Source organism: Brachionichthys hirsutus, chromosome 11 (assembly GCF_040956055.1).
Source record: "Brachionichthys hirsutus isolate HB-005 chromosome 11, CSIRO-AGI_Bhir_v1, whole genome shotgun sequence".
Lineage (NCBI taxonomy): Eukaryota > Metazoa > Chordata > Actinopteri > Lophiiformes > Brachionichthyidae > Brachionichthys > Brachionichthys hirsutus.
Window position 1 is genome coordinate 8348670 of NC_090907.1, and position 17337 is coordinate 8366006.

Consider the following 17337-nt stretch of genomic DNA (forward strand, 5'->3'; position numbering starts at 1 on the left):
CAGGAGCTGCGGGTTGCATCCTAATAACCTGGGACGACTGCAGCGCGAGATGCGAAAACCACACCTCAAAAAACATCACAGTTACGTAATGCCCTGATCTGAAATCAGATCTGGAATCCCCTGACAGTTATTAAATAGCCCATTGATTTGAAAAGCTGCAGTTTATGGGCCTGTTGGCGTTTTCAAACCGCATCTTCTCCCGTGTCTCGATCATAACCGCCTCTCACAAGTCATTGGAGTGTATTTTTTTGGTGATCCACATTAAATAAAACGTGACAGTAAATTGCCTGCAGCTATGCGGCTGTATCACAGCCAACTGACATGCAGTTCTGTCAGATGGGGGAAAATAATCCACTCAGACTGAAAATGTGTCCGTGTGGGACGGCTGAATGCTGGCCTTGAGTGTTCCATGAAAATTGAAAGTGCTACTCAGAATCAGTGAGGTTTCATCTTAGCAAAGATCCCCAGAACGCATGTGCACGCTGCAGTACTCCTGGCTTACTGTTACACAGCGGCCGCCTGTCGTCCACACACGGGCGGGGGGGTCAAAGCTGATTTATGCGTTGACCTTTTGGGTCCACGTTACCAGAGAAACAATTTGACGCTGCAGAGGAGGGAACTGCCTCTGTGCTGTGTTCTTTTTTTTTTTTTTGCATGATTAATGACTTGACTCCTGATAATGACTGCCTTTCCAGGGGACTGCTGGGTGGGCATGTGAAGCTGCACCAATCAGATCCCCAGCTGGTGTTTAGAGGAGTCTGACGCATGTTTAAGTGTGTGTGTGTTCCATGATTAAGGCTTTCAGCTGACTTTTTTTTTTATACCTTAACAAGCACGTGGGTAGGAACCCGCTGTGATGTTCTCATCGGGGGGGGGCACATCACTACCAAAGCAACAGAGCAGCCATTTGATGGATTGATCATACGGGTGTTGATGCTTTTGTCTCCGCAGACGTGATACTGTGAGGCGGCCACAGCCGACTTGATGGAGGAGGCTGCCAGTCAGCTGGAGAGAGCACACGTGCACAGCGTCTATGACAAGATTGCCCCATATTTTAACGACAGCCGCTACAAAGCTTGGCCGAAGGTACGGCAGTTCCTGCTCGAGCTGCAGCCCGGGAGTATCGTCGCTGACATCGGTGGGTTTTCCCCTTCGGCAGTAATATTTAGTTTTTGCTCTTTTTCTTTAAACATGTTAACATATTCATACTTTGGCTTCCCTTGAGTGGGAAGGTCTCATTTTAATGAAACTACTAATCAATCACTCCTTTGTGATGGTCCAGGCTGTGGCAATGGAAAGCATCTCCACATCAACAAGGAAGTGTTCAAACTGGGGTGCGATGTTTGTCGTCCTCTGGTGGACTTCGCCTGGAGCCAAGGCCATGAGGTGCAGATGTGCGACGGACTGCACCTCCCTTACAGGGACGGCTGCTTCGACGCTGTGCTTTCTATCGCAGGTAATGAACAAACAGAAGTAGCTAGAGAAAGATCCGGATTTCATCTATTCCTCTTAGTAACAGCACTTCCTCCGTATGCATGAATATGCATGAAGCTCGGCAGCTAAAGATGCCATTTGCCTCAAATGAAATGAACTCGTAATTTGTTTACCATCGGCTTGTTTAGCCACCGTGAAATAATTCAGCAAAGAGTACAATTAGGAGCAAAGATGACAACAGCCGCCCACAATATTCCATCTGTTTCACACAGTGCTGCTTGTGAGAATGAAATGAACGTCTGCTTATCCTCCTCGGATCTGACGAGTGAATGTTTTTTGTCGCAGTCATCCATCACTTGTCCACCAAAGAGCGTCGTATCAGAGCAATAAAGGAGATGGCTCGCACTCTGCGAGTGGGCGGCAGCATCATGATCTACGTGTGGGCCATGGAGCAGAAACGGCGAAAATTTGAGAAACAGGACGTCTTCATCCCCTGGAACCCGAACCCTCATTCACCCTCCGCAATCCAAAAGGAGCACGCCACACCCAGACGGAGGGCAGCGGCTCAGAGCGTGAGCGGAGCCATAGATAGCGCCGACAAGCACAGGAAGGTTCGAAGCACATCCTCGGTGGAAGATGGCGAAGATCTGACCCACAACGCACGACGGCAGAGGACACAGAGTCTGTGGTTCTTCTCCAGGTCTCTGGATTCTGTGTTCGACTTCGGAAGCCTAGCCATCTCCCGGTCATCCTCCAGAGAAATGAGCACTTTATCATCGCCCACGGGCAAAACGGAGGGCAACAAACCCAACCAGTGTGGCAGAGGACAGGGCCTCATCAAGCAGGTCTCCAACTTCTTTTCCCCGCCATTTGTAATCGGATCTGAGGAGGACGTCTTTGGCTCCGTCACAGACCTGCACAAGGGAAAAGGTCACACCGGAGGTAGCCACAGCACAACGGCCGGAGACAGCCAGGCAGAGAATCAAGGCACGCCATTGTCTGTATCCCAGGAGTGCGGCTCTCTGGCCCTGCCGGATCTAGTCTCTTTCCAGGAGGAGCAACTGCAGCCGCCTGGAGATGAAAGCGAAGAAGGGCCACGAGGAAAAGAGCAGCAGGAAAGCACAAGGAGTTCTCAGGGGAGCAAGGGGCAGATGGAGGGCTCCTGCCTGAGGTACTATCACGTCTTCAGGGAGGGAGAGCTGGCAGAGCTGATAGATAACCATGTTGAAGAGCTCCATGTCAGGCACACTTACTTTGATCACGCCAACTGGTGCGTGGTGGCCGAAAGAGTCCAGTTCTGGAAAATCTGACTTTCAGCCTGTTTGTGTTTGTCTTGCATCCTCCCTGCCTCAAGGTTGGTCAGCGAATCTCACGTTTGATGAGGATTATGCTTTTGTAACAGATGCACTTCTCTGTTGAACTCGATGGACAATTCAATCAATCCTTTAAAGTTCCTCGAGCCGGCTGTCCAACAGACCTGTCCACATCTAGCATTGACTGCTATGGAGGAGGGATTTGCAGCAGCAGAAGAAGATGCACAGCAGATATATCCATTAAAATATATATATATATATATATCCTCCTGGGACCCAGCCAGTTAGCATGTCCTCTGTAGTGGGCATTTGTCCATTACAGAGGACATGCTAACTGGCGGGCTGGGTCCCAGGAGGATATATATATATATTTATTCTATCTTATTACATGAAACCAACAAACACTCTAAAATTATCCAGAGTTTGTTCTCTTATAGTGTCAACAATTTGTTCTTATCAAAAACACAACAAGCTCCATTGATTTTAATTTGATAAAAGAAGCCCCCCTGCAGGGGAACACAAAGAAATAGTGTTTCCCTTCAGACTTTTAATGTTTACCCAAAGAGGAATATGTGAGACTAACGCTAACACTTAAATTCTCCTTTTATTCTCCGTGTCCTTTAACCCGTCAAACGAGGAGCTAAGCTCGCAGCAAGTATTCATTACGGCCGTCCTTCCATGAACTGCTCATATGTAGCCCATCACAACACGGTCACGAGAACGCCCAAGTCGTGCAGCTATCTTCCAAAAGCAATGCCACATTCGCCCGTTGTGTTTTGGGGAATGTGTTTCCAGTGTGTGTGTGTGTCTTTGCTTGGTGTTTGTAATAGTTGTGTGCTGTACTTGTCTTAAACATGTTGAGCTTATACAGCAGGTATGTTTCAGCTCAAAAACTGCCTCGTATAATGTGAAAAACTTGAAATATTCTGGGTACCCGTACCGGTCATGCCAAGGACGATTGACACCAGTATGGTAGGTGTGGACCACCTGTAATTGTTCTGAAGCGACACTGCGAACTTGATGTCTAATGAGATTCAATGTAAATACTTTTGATTTTGAATTTGTTTAACTTATTAAATTTTTAATTGAATGCCGCTGCGAGTTATTGTCATGAATGATATTATCTGCCATTATTAACAAATTACACAATATTTTATACTTACAAAGTACTTGACAGTTGGAAACAAAAAATTGTCAAATCCCATTGTATATTAGATTTGTTGGCAAAATATATTTGTCAGCTTCTTGCAATAACCAAATGAAAAGTACATTTTAAAAACCTTTTCCCCCACATATTCAATACAAAATGCTGCTTTGAATAAAACAACAGGTAAGATTATTCAAGCCACTAAAACACATCCTTCATCCTCAAAGACTCCAGCAGCTCAAAACCATCCAGAAGTGCTGTTCTGTAAAACACTGAGCTCAAACCAACATTTCAGACCTGAATATGAATATGGAGATCTCTACTATACATAGAGGGAAGCGTGATGGTGATCCAGTGATCCCAAACAGTCCTCAAAGTCAGAAGAAAGAACATTCTAGAGACAGCTGATTGAATCTCGTAGAAGATTCCTGTTGGGTTGTGCGGAAGGAAGCTGGTTGATTGAATATGGATTATATTGATTTATCTTGCACAACCGAAAGCCTTTGGCCCATTTTGCATCACATTTGCTGCCTGTCTGACTCACTTATTTTATGAGTCAGAAGCATGAACATGAGTACGGCGCACTTTACACATCGCAGCATTGGCAATCATCCCAGCTTATCACATCGAAAATGATGATTAACTACAAACGTTTCACAGTTAAGATGCAATAATTAATTTAAGTTGAGAAATCAAGGTCTTCTTCACGAGAAAAAGGTTTTACATTTTGCACTCCCCCCAAACCTGAAAGGAGAAAAACCTTGTACCTGATGGACATCCAGATCCACAAGCAGAACCGTGCTCTGAGGGGAGATCAAGGATTTGGCTGCAACTGCCACATCATTGAGGAGACAGAACCCTGAACCGTAGCTTGGACATGCATGCTGTGCTGCAGGCCAAACCTCTCTGCAAGGCCACTTCGGCTGCCAGGACGGTCCCACCTGTCGGAGACGAAGGTGAGCAGCTCCGGCACAGAGATCTTTACCAGGCAATCAGCCATCGGATTAACAACTGAGGTGTATTTCTCACCTTTCATATTGACAGCGACTAGACCTTCACTCCAGGTGAAACCTGTCATCCTTTGTTTTCCCCATGTATGTAATTGTTCAAGTATTCCTCTGTGTGCACACAGCTGAGCAAATCTTTAGAGAGAATTTCCAGCACCCACACCTACAGTAGGGAAGGACCCCCCCCCCCAGTCTAATCGGTATGTTTGGACGGTGAATCAATTTTCACAAATTCTAGAATGTCTGAAACGTTTTGCCTTTAACCATGCAAATTTGCAATTAGATAAACCAGGAGCACTGATACAAACAATGTGACGGTTATGGAGCAGGGGACTTATCGATTACATGTATTTATTTTTGTTGTTTTTTTTACATAAGTATTTATCCCGACTATTGTATTTTGCAGATGCAAACATTAATTTGCCTCTCGCGTGGCCATCTTGGCCATTGGACACCAGTGATTGGATGGGAGGACCCCACGTACTTCCTGTGATGAACTATAGGAAGCCGCTGGATTCTCGCCTTTCCTGACAGGGTGAGAAAACTGTCAGATTAACCTTTGACAAACATCAGAGTAAATTTTGGAAATGTGTCGGTCGTCTATAAGAAAAGTTCTCACGAGTTCCGCATGGAAGAGTTTGCAGTAGCTGAAACGCACGACTTAAAATGCTTTAATTTTTTATTTTTTGTAAAGCAGTTGCTTCTTGCAAGCCATTATATTATTGAGAGTTAAATAGACGCGGAGGGACAGTGTGTTCAGTTATGGAATTACATGCTAAAACGTGACGTGTCGCTGCGTTAATTTGCTAATTCCTTTGATTTAATTGGGCACGATTTAAAATATCAAACAGAACCAATCAGAGGCAGAAGAGGGCGTGTCGTCTCCATGCCACTGCCCTCCTCTGTCGTCAGATCACAGTGTCATGGATTCAAGTCTCATTGTCGCCATCTAGCGATAAACAGTTAATACTACACGTGTAGTCATGAATTCTATAGCCTCGTCAAACGTCTCGTTAGTGGATGTTTGTTGACATTATAAATCATAGCAGGATAGTACAGAATATCAAGGAACGTTTTACATGCATTTATTGTGATAAATTAGTTTGAAATAGGTCATAGCAATTAAAACCAATTGTGTGCATCCATGAAATGTGTCCCAGATTAAAAAGACATCAAAATGGCGAACAATAGAGTGCTTTCCCCAAAGTACAGTCTTCACGCACACACAAAATAATTCACATTAAGACGCTCTTAAGGATTTAAAAAATACATAACTTGTCATTTGAGATAGAATATCAATATTTGTAGTAATGTGTTTCTATTCATTTCCATACATTAAATAATTCTTGAAAATCCACAAGCAGATTCTGAGTTGATTAATCCATCACAGTGAATGATTTCCTCCTCGCTATGAGGTACAGAACAGGTATTTAATGATTATAGATGAGTTTACCATTTTAATTCATGTAATCATTTGTGCTACGATATTAAATAGAAGAAAGTATCATTAAAAAAAACACTTTCGTCTATACTGACATCATCATCGTCATCATCATCGTGTGTTTGTTTTGCCAAGTTAACAGTTTGCAACCAAAGCAAAGAATAAGGATTTATAGGTAACTGGTTGGCACTCTAGAGCACACACATGATTTGCAAATTTGTAGTTTAATTTGTAGTTCAAGCACACTGAGATGATCCTTTGATATTTGAGTTCCAGTGGAAGGCACGCTCAGACAGCTGGAAGGGAACAGTCTGCTCCAGGGCAGGAACCCGCTCCCTGGCGGAGACAAAAGAAGACGCTAAAGGCTCTGATCTGACTTTAAGTCATCTCAGGAGACAAAGTAAAGCTGATCACCAAATGCAGTTTTTCTCACTCTGAACAACCTGTGTGTAAATTAATCAGGTAAAACTGGGGATACAAACAAGTGTCCCTGCTTTGTTCATCAAGAAGTCACCCACGAATGGGATTAATGATTTGCTGCTCAAAATCTGTTCTAATTAATAACCTCATCATCTTTGCGTAACAACGGCACCGTTGCATGTTATTTCAACATCCTGGAAGAGGATGTGCACGTTATCTAACCCCGGTAGGCGAGAGGGGTGGCTTAGGCCGGGGACGCAAACATGGATTCAAGCATACCTTAAAATTACACAACATTTCAATCACAACACTGAGCCCACAAACCCCCCATCCTTTACCTCGGCCTCGCAACTCACAGTGGAAGGAATTTACCGGTTGATTGCAAACGCTCGCAGACATGTTGCAGCAGGTGAGGACTGGGGTTGTTGTTGTTGGAGCGAATTAATTTGTAGCTGCTCAGTGTGTGCGATGGTGAAGGCCTTCTGTCCCGTCTCTCCGGGGCATCCTGCCGGTCACGCGAAAGGCTGAGCTGATTCACGTCTCATGCATCCCCATGTCCTCCTGTAATCACATACCAGCCTCTGAAGTCATCGTGCAGTAGAATCATTTGCTTTCATGTCAGTCTGGATGAAGCTGAGACTTTCTATCCACTCATTGTTTGAGAATGTTGCTGCAGGTGTTAACTAAATTCTGACAAATAGAGGTTTTTTTTAAGGAGGGAGGGTGGTCTGAGTTTCTCACTCTTTTTCCAGCTTTTCACCAGAAGTTTAAGAGAATTCTGTCAGAATGTTAAATTCAGGAGGGCACCATTTGTTACAAGTCACGATTGAGTACAGAAACATGGGGGATCTTGGAATATTTAATTTAAATGCAATTTTGATAATCATGACAAATGTTTGTCATAGTGATTATCTGCTATCCATATTAAACTTTCTCCCAGGCACTTTGTGATCTCAGTGTTAAAAAAAGTATAACCTTGGGAGGCTTTTTTTTCTTAAATGTGAATCCTGATGGAAAACTTTTATTCTTATATTTGATGTTATTCAAATATAAGAATAAATACAATACAATAGGCACGATACATACTTATGTAAAAAAAAAATCAATCAAAGTAATCGATAAGTCACCCGGTGCATAACCATCACCTTATTCCTGTCAGTGCTCCTGGTTTATTAAATTACAAATACTGTATTTTAACTGAAAAAATAGATTGTTTTGGCAAAATTAGAAGAACATTCATTGTTAGGCTTTTGTAAATATGAATTCCTTCTTTGTGATGATGATGATGACAATAATAATAGCAATAATAGTAAAAAGAAGAACAAGAATATAATAAAAAGTGGCAACCATTACACACAAATCTCATCACATGGTTTTCATATTTGACAATTGTTCAAACGTTTTGAATTTCTTATTAAAATTTGCTGCATTGCAAACTTTGACACTGTCTGAAAAACAGGAACATAAAGGCCGTTATTCTAGTATCCATAACAATTATGTGATATCATCTGCTCGTCGGATGGAGTCAAAGGGAACCTTCAGACAGAAGTGATAACACAGAACATCTGTCCAGGATCTGTGGTATGCTGGGAATCTGCAGGGGAGTCAGAAATCTGCATGGAGATATTGAGTCAGACTGTGGCATTGCTGGAATGTTTTCTGCTCATGTTTATCTGTTGTTTTGTACCGGTTGCCACAGCTGGGCACGACCCCACGTTGCCTCAGAGGACAACAGCATAAAAACATATTATGGGCAGATCGTGAATGCTATCAGTGAGTCTGGAACAGATGAAATGTAATAGCTTCTCCCACTGTGGATGTAATTCAACCCTTTCTCGTCGCTGGGAGGAAGACCTTGTGCGACCACTGTGCCATGTGAAGACCACAAGCTTTGGTTTTGACAGCGAGTGAAGAGACAGCCCACATTTGTGCTAAAACATTCTCGCAGGCGCTGAACCTTCCCGTGTCTGTTGTGCATGTTCTCACTGTGTCTGTGTGGGTTCTCTCCGGGTTCTCTAGCTTCCTCCCACCGCCAAAAAAGGTCACTCTCAATTGACCGTAATGACTATAAGCATGAATGGCCTGATAGACTCCAGCGTAAATCTGTGACCTGATCCGGACCGGCAGGAGACGAGATACTGATTGTCTCGTCTTCAAGAAACTTAATTAAATACGTGATCAGCATTTTTCATGCTCATTTTATTTGTTGTTTTGAATTAATAATTCATTCATTCATAAAGATGAATGAATAATTAATAATGACTTTATTAAACAGAGGTCAAGATATTTGACGTGTATTGCAAAATTATTGGCCAACTTCAAATAAAACATTTACCAACAGTGCATATTAATAGCCTCCTTTTTAGACCCCCCCCCCCCCCCCACCTGATAAATTGTCAGATTATTTTCTGAAAATGTATAAGAGTTTCTAATATTTACCGCCATCAAAGAGATTAAGAGATATTTCCCAACCTGTTTGACGGATTACTGTCAAACTTGAATGATGGGTTGGACAGGAAAACAAAACATTTTAATTTTAATTCTGGAATGGACCTGGATCTGGCGGGACAAAAAAATGCTCGTTTCTTTAGGACATTGTCCTAAACCTAAAGAAAGATTCCCTCATACTGACAAAAAGGATGAATTTATTCTTATTTTCTTCCAAACTGCAAGAGCTCTGAGAACAGTCAGGTAATGCTAGACATGATAGAAAGATTTGGATAAAGGCATTATCAGAGATAGACATTGGGCATGGAAAAAAGATGATTGAAGTCTTGGAATATTATCAGTACAGAAAATACAGTACAGTACAGAATAGCATCTAAGCCTTATGGGCTATGTACTGCATATTTTTCTTATGTTGAAATAATGTAAATTACAGGTGTAAGATATAAATAGGAATGCAAGTAGTAGAGAAGGAAACTTTGGAGGATATTCTTTGGTGGAAGTTTGCGTTCTCTGAACGGTCTTATTTATTATTTTCTGCTTAAAGTAAATATTGCTGAAGCGTGTTGTCTTCTGTCGATCCCAGTTGAATCCAGTGCAATTGGTTCAGAGAATAAAAGATCAAGCTTTCCTTCATTCACGGCATCAATGTGCACTAAAGAAAACCAGCCGCGAGAAGCTCATAATTAGTTCATCTTTACAGCACTGAGATGCTTTTTACAGTGAATCTAATCTGTATGTGTTCTAAGGCCATTCTTGAAGGCTGACACACAGCATCTTGCATAAGCTTGTCAGTATGTTATTTGTGTCAAACTGTCTGTATTTTATAGATAAACACCTTCTATTAAACAAATCTATGTATTCAGTCTGCTTTCAAATATCAATCATTCATTGAAAGAGTATTTTGTACCCTGAGGTGTTGCAGTTCGTTGATAGATTGGCAGTGAACGATCACTTTCAATCGCTCGCTCGCTCTCATCCAGCAGATGTGATCAGAGGACAGACTGGAAGCTGGAAATCATTCTTGCTCCTTACATCAGCCAAAAGCAAACAGTAATATCCTCTTAAGCTGTCGTTTGCTCTTTCCTGTCGGGGCTGTCACTGAACTTCTCTGCCTGCTGAGGGATTTGCATCCAGGCCTTGGTATGCCGACCATCTCTTGCAGTTTGATTTGGCAGCCAGTCCCGCATCTCCCCAAGTCCTGTCGTGACATAGTTGTCATAGTGGTGACGCAGCACAGCTCAATTATGGGGTCGCAGTTACAACAGTTGCATAAGGCATTGATGCTGAGGAGAGGCTTTTATTTTTTAATACCAGAATATCATCTACTAATAAATGACTAAACACAATTAATGTGCAGGGCTTTGTATACATTTTCTGAATAGATATCTAAACTTATAGAAACAGCTAAATACTGTATATTAAGTACGGTATATATATATTACTTTCCACTAGGCTAAAAGTCCGGTGAATACACGCATCATGAAATTTAAATCTCAATATACTGTTTGCACATTACACAGTAGCTGTTGCACATCAGCATTCTAGGTGTTGTCGCTGTAAACATGTTAGACGTGCCCACTTGTGCTAACAGTGCAGCTTCACAGAACCACCAGTGTGATCTTTTGAAGTCCAAACGATTTGTATTATGCGTGTGAGATTATGAAAGCAGTTAAAGGTTCCTGACATCACACGTGTAGCGTTTAGCCTCTCACCATCATAGCTACAAGCAAAAAATAAAAACAAACAATCATGGCTGATCAACCTGGAATGACGCAGAGAGGCAGAGCTGGATGTTTGACCAGTGGATAGCGGCTAAACACAGAAAGACTTTGCTCTCTTTTCATCTCAATGTCATGATCAGGTGCTGATTCTGCTCTCGGTCTCCCGTCGGGGAAAAGTGACTGTTTCCCGTGCAGCGCTGCAAACAAGGCAGCTTTTTGTTTTTCATTTCCAGGAGGACAGACGGAGCTTCCCGGCCTCTGGGAAAGTCCGGCTGGGTTTGAGCTCCGTTGTTCTCCCTCCCTCCGGCCTTGCGCTGCTCCAGCTCAGGCAGAGAACATGCTGCGATTCAGTCTTTCCCAAATGGTTTTACTGTATCTTCTTTCTTTCCTGCATGTCACTTTTTCTGTCACTCCTGCACTCTTTTTCTTGAACAACATGCATCTGCACACCTGCACCTTTCTCAGACAGAGCAAAGGAACACAGAACACCATCTGCTACACTTGCTCTGGAGCAATGTCTGCACAACCCAGGCAATAAAATCATTTCCAGAGGATTATGTTTTGGTCTTACCTTTGTTTTGTCATTTCACCTGATTTAAGATCAACCTGCATCAGGTTAGGACTGTTTGATAAATATCAAACCTGTCCTGTAACCTTTCCATGTTGCTGTTCCGACAGCAGCGGAAATTCAAACACAGATACGGAACAAGGACACCAGGAATGTCATTCACTGTTTGGAAAGCATCAAGAAAGATTAAAAGGTTGGGCACAAACCTTATCTACCCATGTCAAACATTTGTGTGTGGTTCTTTTTTTCTTTTCTTTTTTTGCTGTTGCCGCTGGGATATACTTTTTGCATTTTCTCCAAAGATTATTCTCCTTTCTATCATTCATCCGCTTCTTGAATCTGAATTTTAGTTTGAGAAATAACAGCATATGATTAATATTTGAGCATAAAAAACATTGAGTTGGACTGGGCCTCATTAATAAGGATCTCTGTGCAGAGTTTCTGCATCGCTGAATGAGAAGTTGTGTTTTATGAATGAAAGAAGTCGGTGCTCATTTTGAGGGGAGGGGGGGTCTCAGTCAAGCTGATTGGGGGGTAGTTTGTAGTTTCTGAAGAATCCTTCTCTGCATCACTGCATGTCTCTAGTCTAAAGAGTCCATTTTCACCCCCACAGCATCACCAGGTTTACGGATGAGTTCGGTGAGTGATGAATGATAAATGAAGCACCAAATTAAAAGCATGGAAATATTACCTCAAAACAAAATTTGAGAATGAAGCATAAAGAATTTCATAGAAAGATTTTTAATACTGTTATTTACCAATTCCCAAAGATTGTTCTGATTTAGACACCGAAAAAAAAAACAGTGATTGAATTGGCCTCATATATATATATCAGTTCATGATTTATGATTTCCACTCAGTTTCTGCCTTAATTACTAAATTCCGAGTCGTGCCGAATAAAATCCGACTGTTGTTTTCAGTTCGGCGCTGAATGGCGTCATCGTTTTAGTCTAATTCCTAATATGCCGGTAATGCCGCAGTCAATGATCGTGGCGCTTCACAGCTTCCCCCTCCGACATGAAAGCATTCCTCAGCGCGGTGTTTTGAAGCCCAGGTCACAGCTGTGGTTCGGGTCGCTCCTGCGCTGCGCTGCGCATCTCGGGCCGGTGAAGTGGGCCGCTCCGCTCCGCTCCTCTCAGCGTGTGTGTGTGTGTGCGTGCGTGTGTGTGCGTGTGTGTGTGAGAACTGGAAACCCAGTTCACCTTGTTCTCCTCACCCACCCCTCACCCGACCTCCCCCCCCCCCCCCCCCCCCCCGTCTCCTTCCCACTCCTGCTTCCATCTTCAGGCAAGGACGCGTTCTCCAACGCTCTTACGCATGTTCTGAATGGTTAAGTCGCTGCCCCCCCCCCCCCCCGGATCACACAAGAGGAGGGTCTGATAGCTGTGATGACAAGCCCGTGTTTTAGCAGGGTAGGGCCATTGGACGGGGACATGCGTGCGTCTCTGCTGGAGAACGAGCCCCGCTGCCACTCTTTTGCCATGATGCCACTGTTTTGGCTACACGGGCAGCTTTATTCCAGCCTGCAGGTGAGCCTTTTCTTTTCTGTTTACCTGTCAACATGAGTGATGACAGGCGCCTGCGCGTGATGCGTAAACAAATACTAAATGACATCTCACTAATCCGTCTTTTAGAAAGTTCCACTGCCAGCTGCGTCCTCGTGAGAGGACTTGTTCCTCTCCTGACTTTTGAAAATTCTTCATCGGCGGATGGATTTTCAGAAATCTAATTCATAACTATTTTCTGGCCACAAGTTTTCTGCCTTGAGAAAAATGTTACTTTCTTTACAAAGTGTTTTTAAATAGGGGGGGGGGGGGGGGGGGGGGAGAATTAACCCTAATTTCCTGTGCATTAACCATGTAAGGCTTTACAGAATACACTATACTGTAATTCACATCATTTGCATTTACATACTACTACTGGTATTCCCATGTAAATAACATATGTGCATGCTTTAGTGTGGGTTTTCCAGTTTTTCACCCGTGCGTCAGAAATATTTTGTCCTTGCTTGAGGTTGCATTATCTACTCGTGTCCTAAATGCATGTATGCATAGTTGTACGTAAGCGTGGGCGTGTATCAAGTGTCTCAAGGCCATGGCAGGCAATATGACAACTGCAGCATTCTCACAGAAACAGCAGAGACCTTTGTCCGCAAAACAAACATGAACAAACTCTGTGGCGCTGCATTGTGCACTAGAAGACAAGGGAAATACATTATTTTCCAAACAAGCCATATATCAAGCCTTCCATTTATGCCATTTTGTACTTTGCGGTTCATAGAAAAGCAAGTTATCAGCAGGTCCTATAAGGATATGTTTTTTTTGTTATCCCATAAAAAAAACACAGGCGATTATCATCTGTGTCAGCACAATAATTAAATGTCCTGTATTCCTGTCCAAAGCGAGTTTTAAAGAGGGACCTAATGAAGGGGTGGGTGGGACGTTAACCATGGTTGACTCGGGACATCGTCTGCTGTGATGAATAGTGTAGCACGTAGTAAATCATTGACTGGGGAAGAGCAGCTGGATTCCTCTGTGAGGTGATGTCACTGCGACCGTGTGTGAAACAGATCCAGACTTGAACAGCCCAGCCTGAGTCAGATTGTTGAATTTCACAAAGTCGGAGCGTTTCAAAGCTGGATTTAACAGCTCCGGTTGTAAAATCTGTACTTATGGTGCCTGCATTGTTTCTGGAGAATCTACATGTCTGTTTTGGATACGTTGTCTAACAATCACAGGATTTTATGATGTTTTTCCAGGATATCTGCTGGATTGTTTGACGGAGCATCTCGGATGAAAATGGCTGTAAGAATCTTCAGAAACAAGTACCTGTGGATTTATGTTTTGAACTATGAGAAACTGTAGAATCAAGGAATAATGGAGATTCCATTGGAGGGATGTCAGACCTGGGCAGCTTCAACTCTGGAGTTGACTTCAGGAAGATCTGCTCTCTCAGCTGACGGCTCATCAGACTGCAGAGGGAACAATCGTCGCCTTGAAGCCCAAAGCTCATCGCTGTCCGAGACAAATGAGGACATGCACAAGCTGAAGGAGAATTCTATTTTTTCCGGTCAAAGTAACACTGAATCTTTGAAAGCCGAGTATTTACAGACGGCTGAACATGTGTCAGTCAGTCCTAGTGAAACAGCTCTGAACTCGAGTCCACTGGCCTCAGCTCAGCCTCATGAAGCAGTTCACGTGTCCACATTACCTTCGTCAAACGACAACTGCTGTGATGACACGGCCCTTCCTGCTCCTCTTGCTAAAGTAGTAGATGGTGATGCTGGACACACAGTGGACGGTGTAAAAGCAGACATTGACGGGATCTCAAACAGCCTTGATTTAGCCGTCCTCAATCAGGACTCCGGTCCTCCCCTCCCCGTCACGACAGCCGTTCCCCATTCAGGCCGGAGAGTCCCGGATCGCCCTCGCATTGTGAGACACAAGCCGAGCTCCATCACCTTCTCACACTGCAGTCCTCCCTCTGGAGTGGACTGCCATGCCTTTGTCACTGAGAGCTCTGACGATGGAGAGTCCTCGCCGGCGGAGAAGGAGGACGATAACCACAATGACGGCGATGGTGACGACGACGATGACGACGACAACGTTTTCCGAGAGCCTGCTCAGAATAGAGAGCTCCTCATCAGTCCGAGACAAAGAAGCAAAGCGAAACAGAAGAGGAGAGGTGCTTTGAGTGCAGACATCGATCCTATTGCCCGAGACAGGTGTTACGAAGTGGAGGAGGAGAGCAGCAGTAAGGAGGTAAGCAGCTATTCATTTAAAACCATCCACAGTTATTCAGTGAGGCCCTCTCACTGTAGTATTAATCAGCATCGCTTAATGCCAAGAGATTAAAGAGATGTCATTGTGTTTGATCCCACAGATTATTTATATGTATTTAGTTTTATTAGTTTGTCTTTCAGGAACAGACTTGATACGTGATATTATACAGTACAGTATAGTAAACAATGCCATACTGTAGTATTAAACATTTTATCCGGCACATTTTGCCAAATACTAATATAACAAATTATGTTTCTCACGTTAAAAAGCCAGTCAAGTTTTTACAAATCAAATTTAAGTAAATTGTTAAGACAGTAAAATTAAGATAAGCTGTAGTAACATGAAATGCACGGATTAACTCATCATTAAAATACCCCTAAATTTAGATCAAAATGATCCATGTAAAGGCTGGTTAAAAGCAATTCCCATAATAGGCCGTAATGTGAGATCATTACACCGTGAGATGATGTCGGTAAAAGTGTGTAGGAGTAAACTGTCTTCAGATTTGTAGTAGTGATACGAAGCTCCAGAAGGAGCGCAAACAGCTTCTGCTTTGTGTCCACTCGCTCAGCAGGCAGCGCTGTTTTGACAGAGCAGTTTGACTGAACGTATAGACTGAGAGGCTGCGTGACTCTCTTTATCTTGAACAAGTCAAGGCACAGTGGGCTCTTGTTTGACACAGCTTTTTACCCCGATCCTAATTGTGAATATCCTGTAACGCCTCATCGCTTCCTTTCATTGCCATCTTAAAGCCTCATCTGGGATTTCATAAATACAAGATAATATAACTGTCCTTTTTAGCAGTCAGATCACGGCACACATGTAAACTGCGTGCAGAAGGAAGCTGCGTGGAGGTTAAATTCCCTGCTGATCTGGTGGGATGTTAAGGCAAAGCTTCATGTTCAAAATGGCACAGTGGAATGAGAGGAAAGAAAGACTATTCTTTTCACTACCTCGCACCAGAAGCTGTTATTGTCCGGCGGCCTGCAATGTAGACATCATTATAGGAAAGTCTTCAATTTCATGCAGGGGGAGGGAAAAAGTCTGCTGGTTTTAATTCGACTAAAACAAGCCATTATGTACTTTATATGTGTGTGCACAAAGACGATTTATGGTTGTGCAATCTGAACACAGGCGTCACAGTTAGCTCAAATCCTGGATTAATTTCTAACTGATATAAAGTCCAACATTGTTTGAATGTCAAGTATGCATAAAACGCACAAAAATGACAACGTTAAAACCGGTACACAAACTTCTAATATAAACATTATGTCGCCATCAATACTGAAATAACTCCATGCTGTTTAAAATATGGTGGTGTACATAAATAGAATCCTATAATATAAAAGATATAGTAAAATACTCAAACTGGATTCACAAATGATTAAACTAGATGTTCTTTTAGCTTATATATACAATGCCATTTATTTTATGAAAAGGTGACAGTGAGGCAGTTCCTTACTTAGATGCTGTTTTTAACATTAACCATGTGAGGGCACTGTATGCACAGAGTTTATACACGTCTCATGACCGCTATGACTAAAAACCTCTAAAAAGTACACGCAGCTCCTTCCCATTCTACCAACAGATGAGACAGTATTCATTCTGTGCTTTTGCATCACAGCATAATGAGAATGTAATTTATTCCTCCAAGTAGCCAGGTAGCCGTTGCCCTTTCGCATGACCGGCTGCTACATTTGGACACCTCCATGGTGATCTCTGGCTCTCTCTGTGGGTGGCGCAGACTAGGCACCAAGCCCAGAGCTCACACACTTAACTCCTCATTTCCATGTCAAAGCCGCTATGCTGAGGTTCACAATGTGGCCAATTTGCGCTGATAAAGTTATAGTCAGCTCACTTTTTGCTGTCCCCAGAAGATAACGTTAATGCATTGATCTGAAGGATTGACTCATACCAGCGCAGTTGCCATGGTGTGAGGACTTCACACAATAACCGGGGCCGGATCGAGGGGAAAGGCACGAAGAGATGAATCAAGGACAGTGTCTCACTTGAGCGTCAGGCCCTCTCTGGAATTTGTCTCATTCTAAGTAGAAGT

General features: G+C 43.1%; 2 protein-coding genes across 2 annotated transcripts in view; both read left to right on the forward strand.

Moving 5' to 3' along the window:
- Window positions 1-984: 984 nt before the first annotated feature.
- trmt9b (tRNA methyltransferase 9B) lies at window positions 985-2744 on the forward strand. Its single transcript, XM_068745853.1, has 3 exons — window positions 985-1138; window positions 1283-1456; window positions 1780-2744. The coding sequence occupies exons 1-3, from the start codon at window positions 985-987 to the stop codon at window positions 2742-2744; spliced, it is 1293 nt and encodes a 430-aa protein (XP_068601954.1).
- An 11631-nt stretch (window positions 2745-14375) lies between these two features.
- stard13b (StAR related lipid transfer domain containing 13b) overlaps window positions 14376-17337 on the forward strand; it is a 47636-nt gene continuing 44674 nt past the window's right edge. The window contains 1 exon segment of the mRNA XM_068745099.1: window positions 14376-15260. Coding sequence (XP_068601200.1) covers window positions 14376-15260 — 885 coding nt within the window.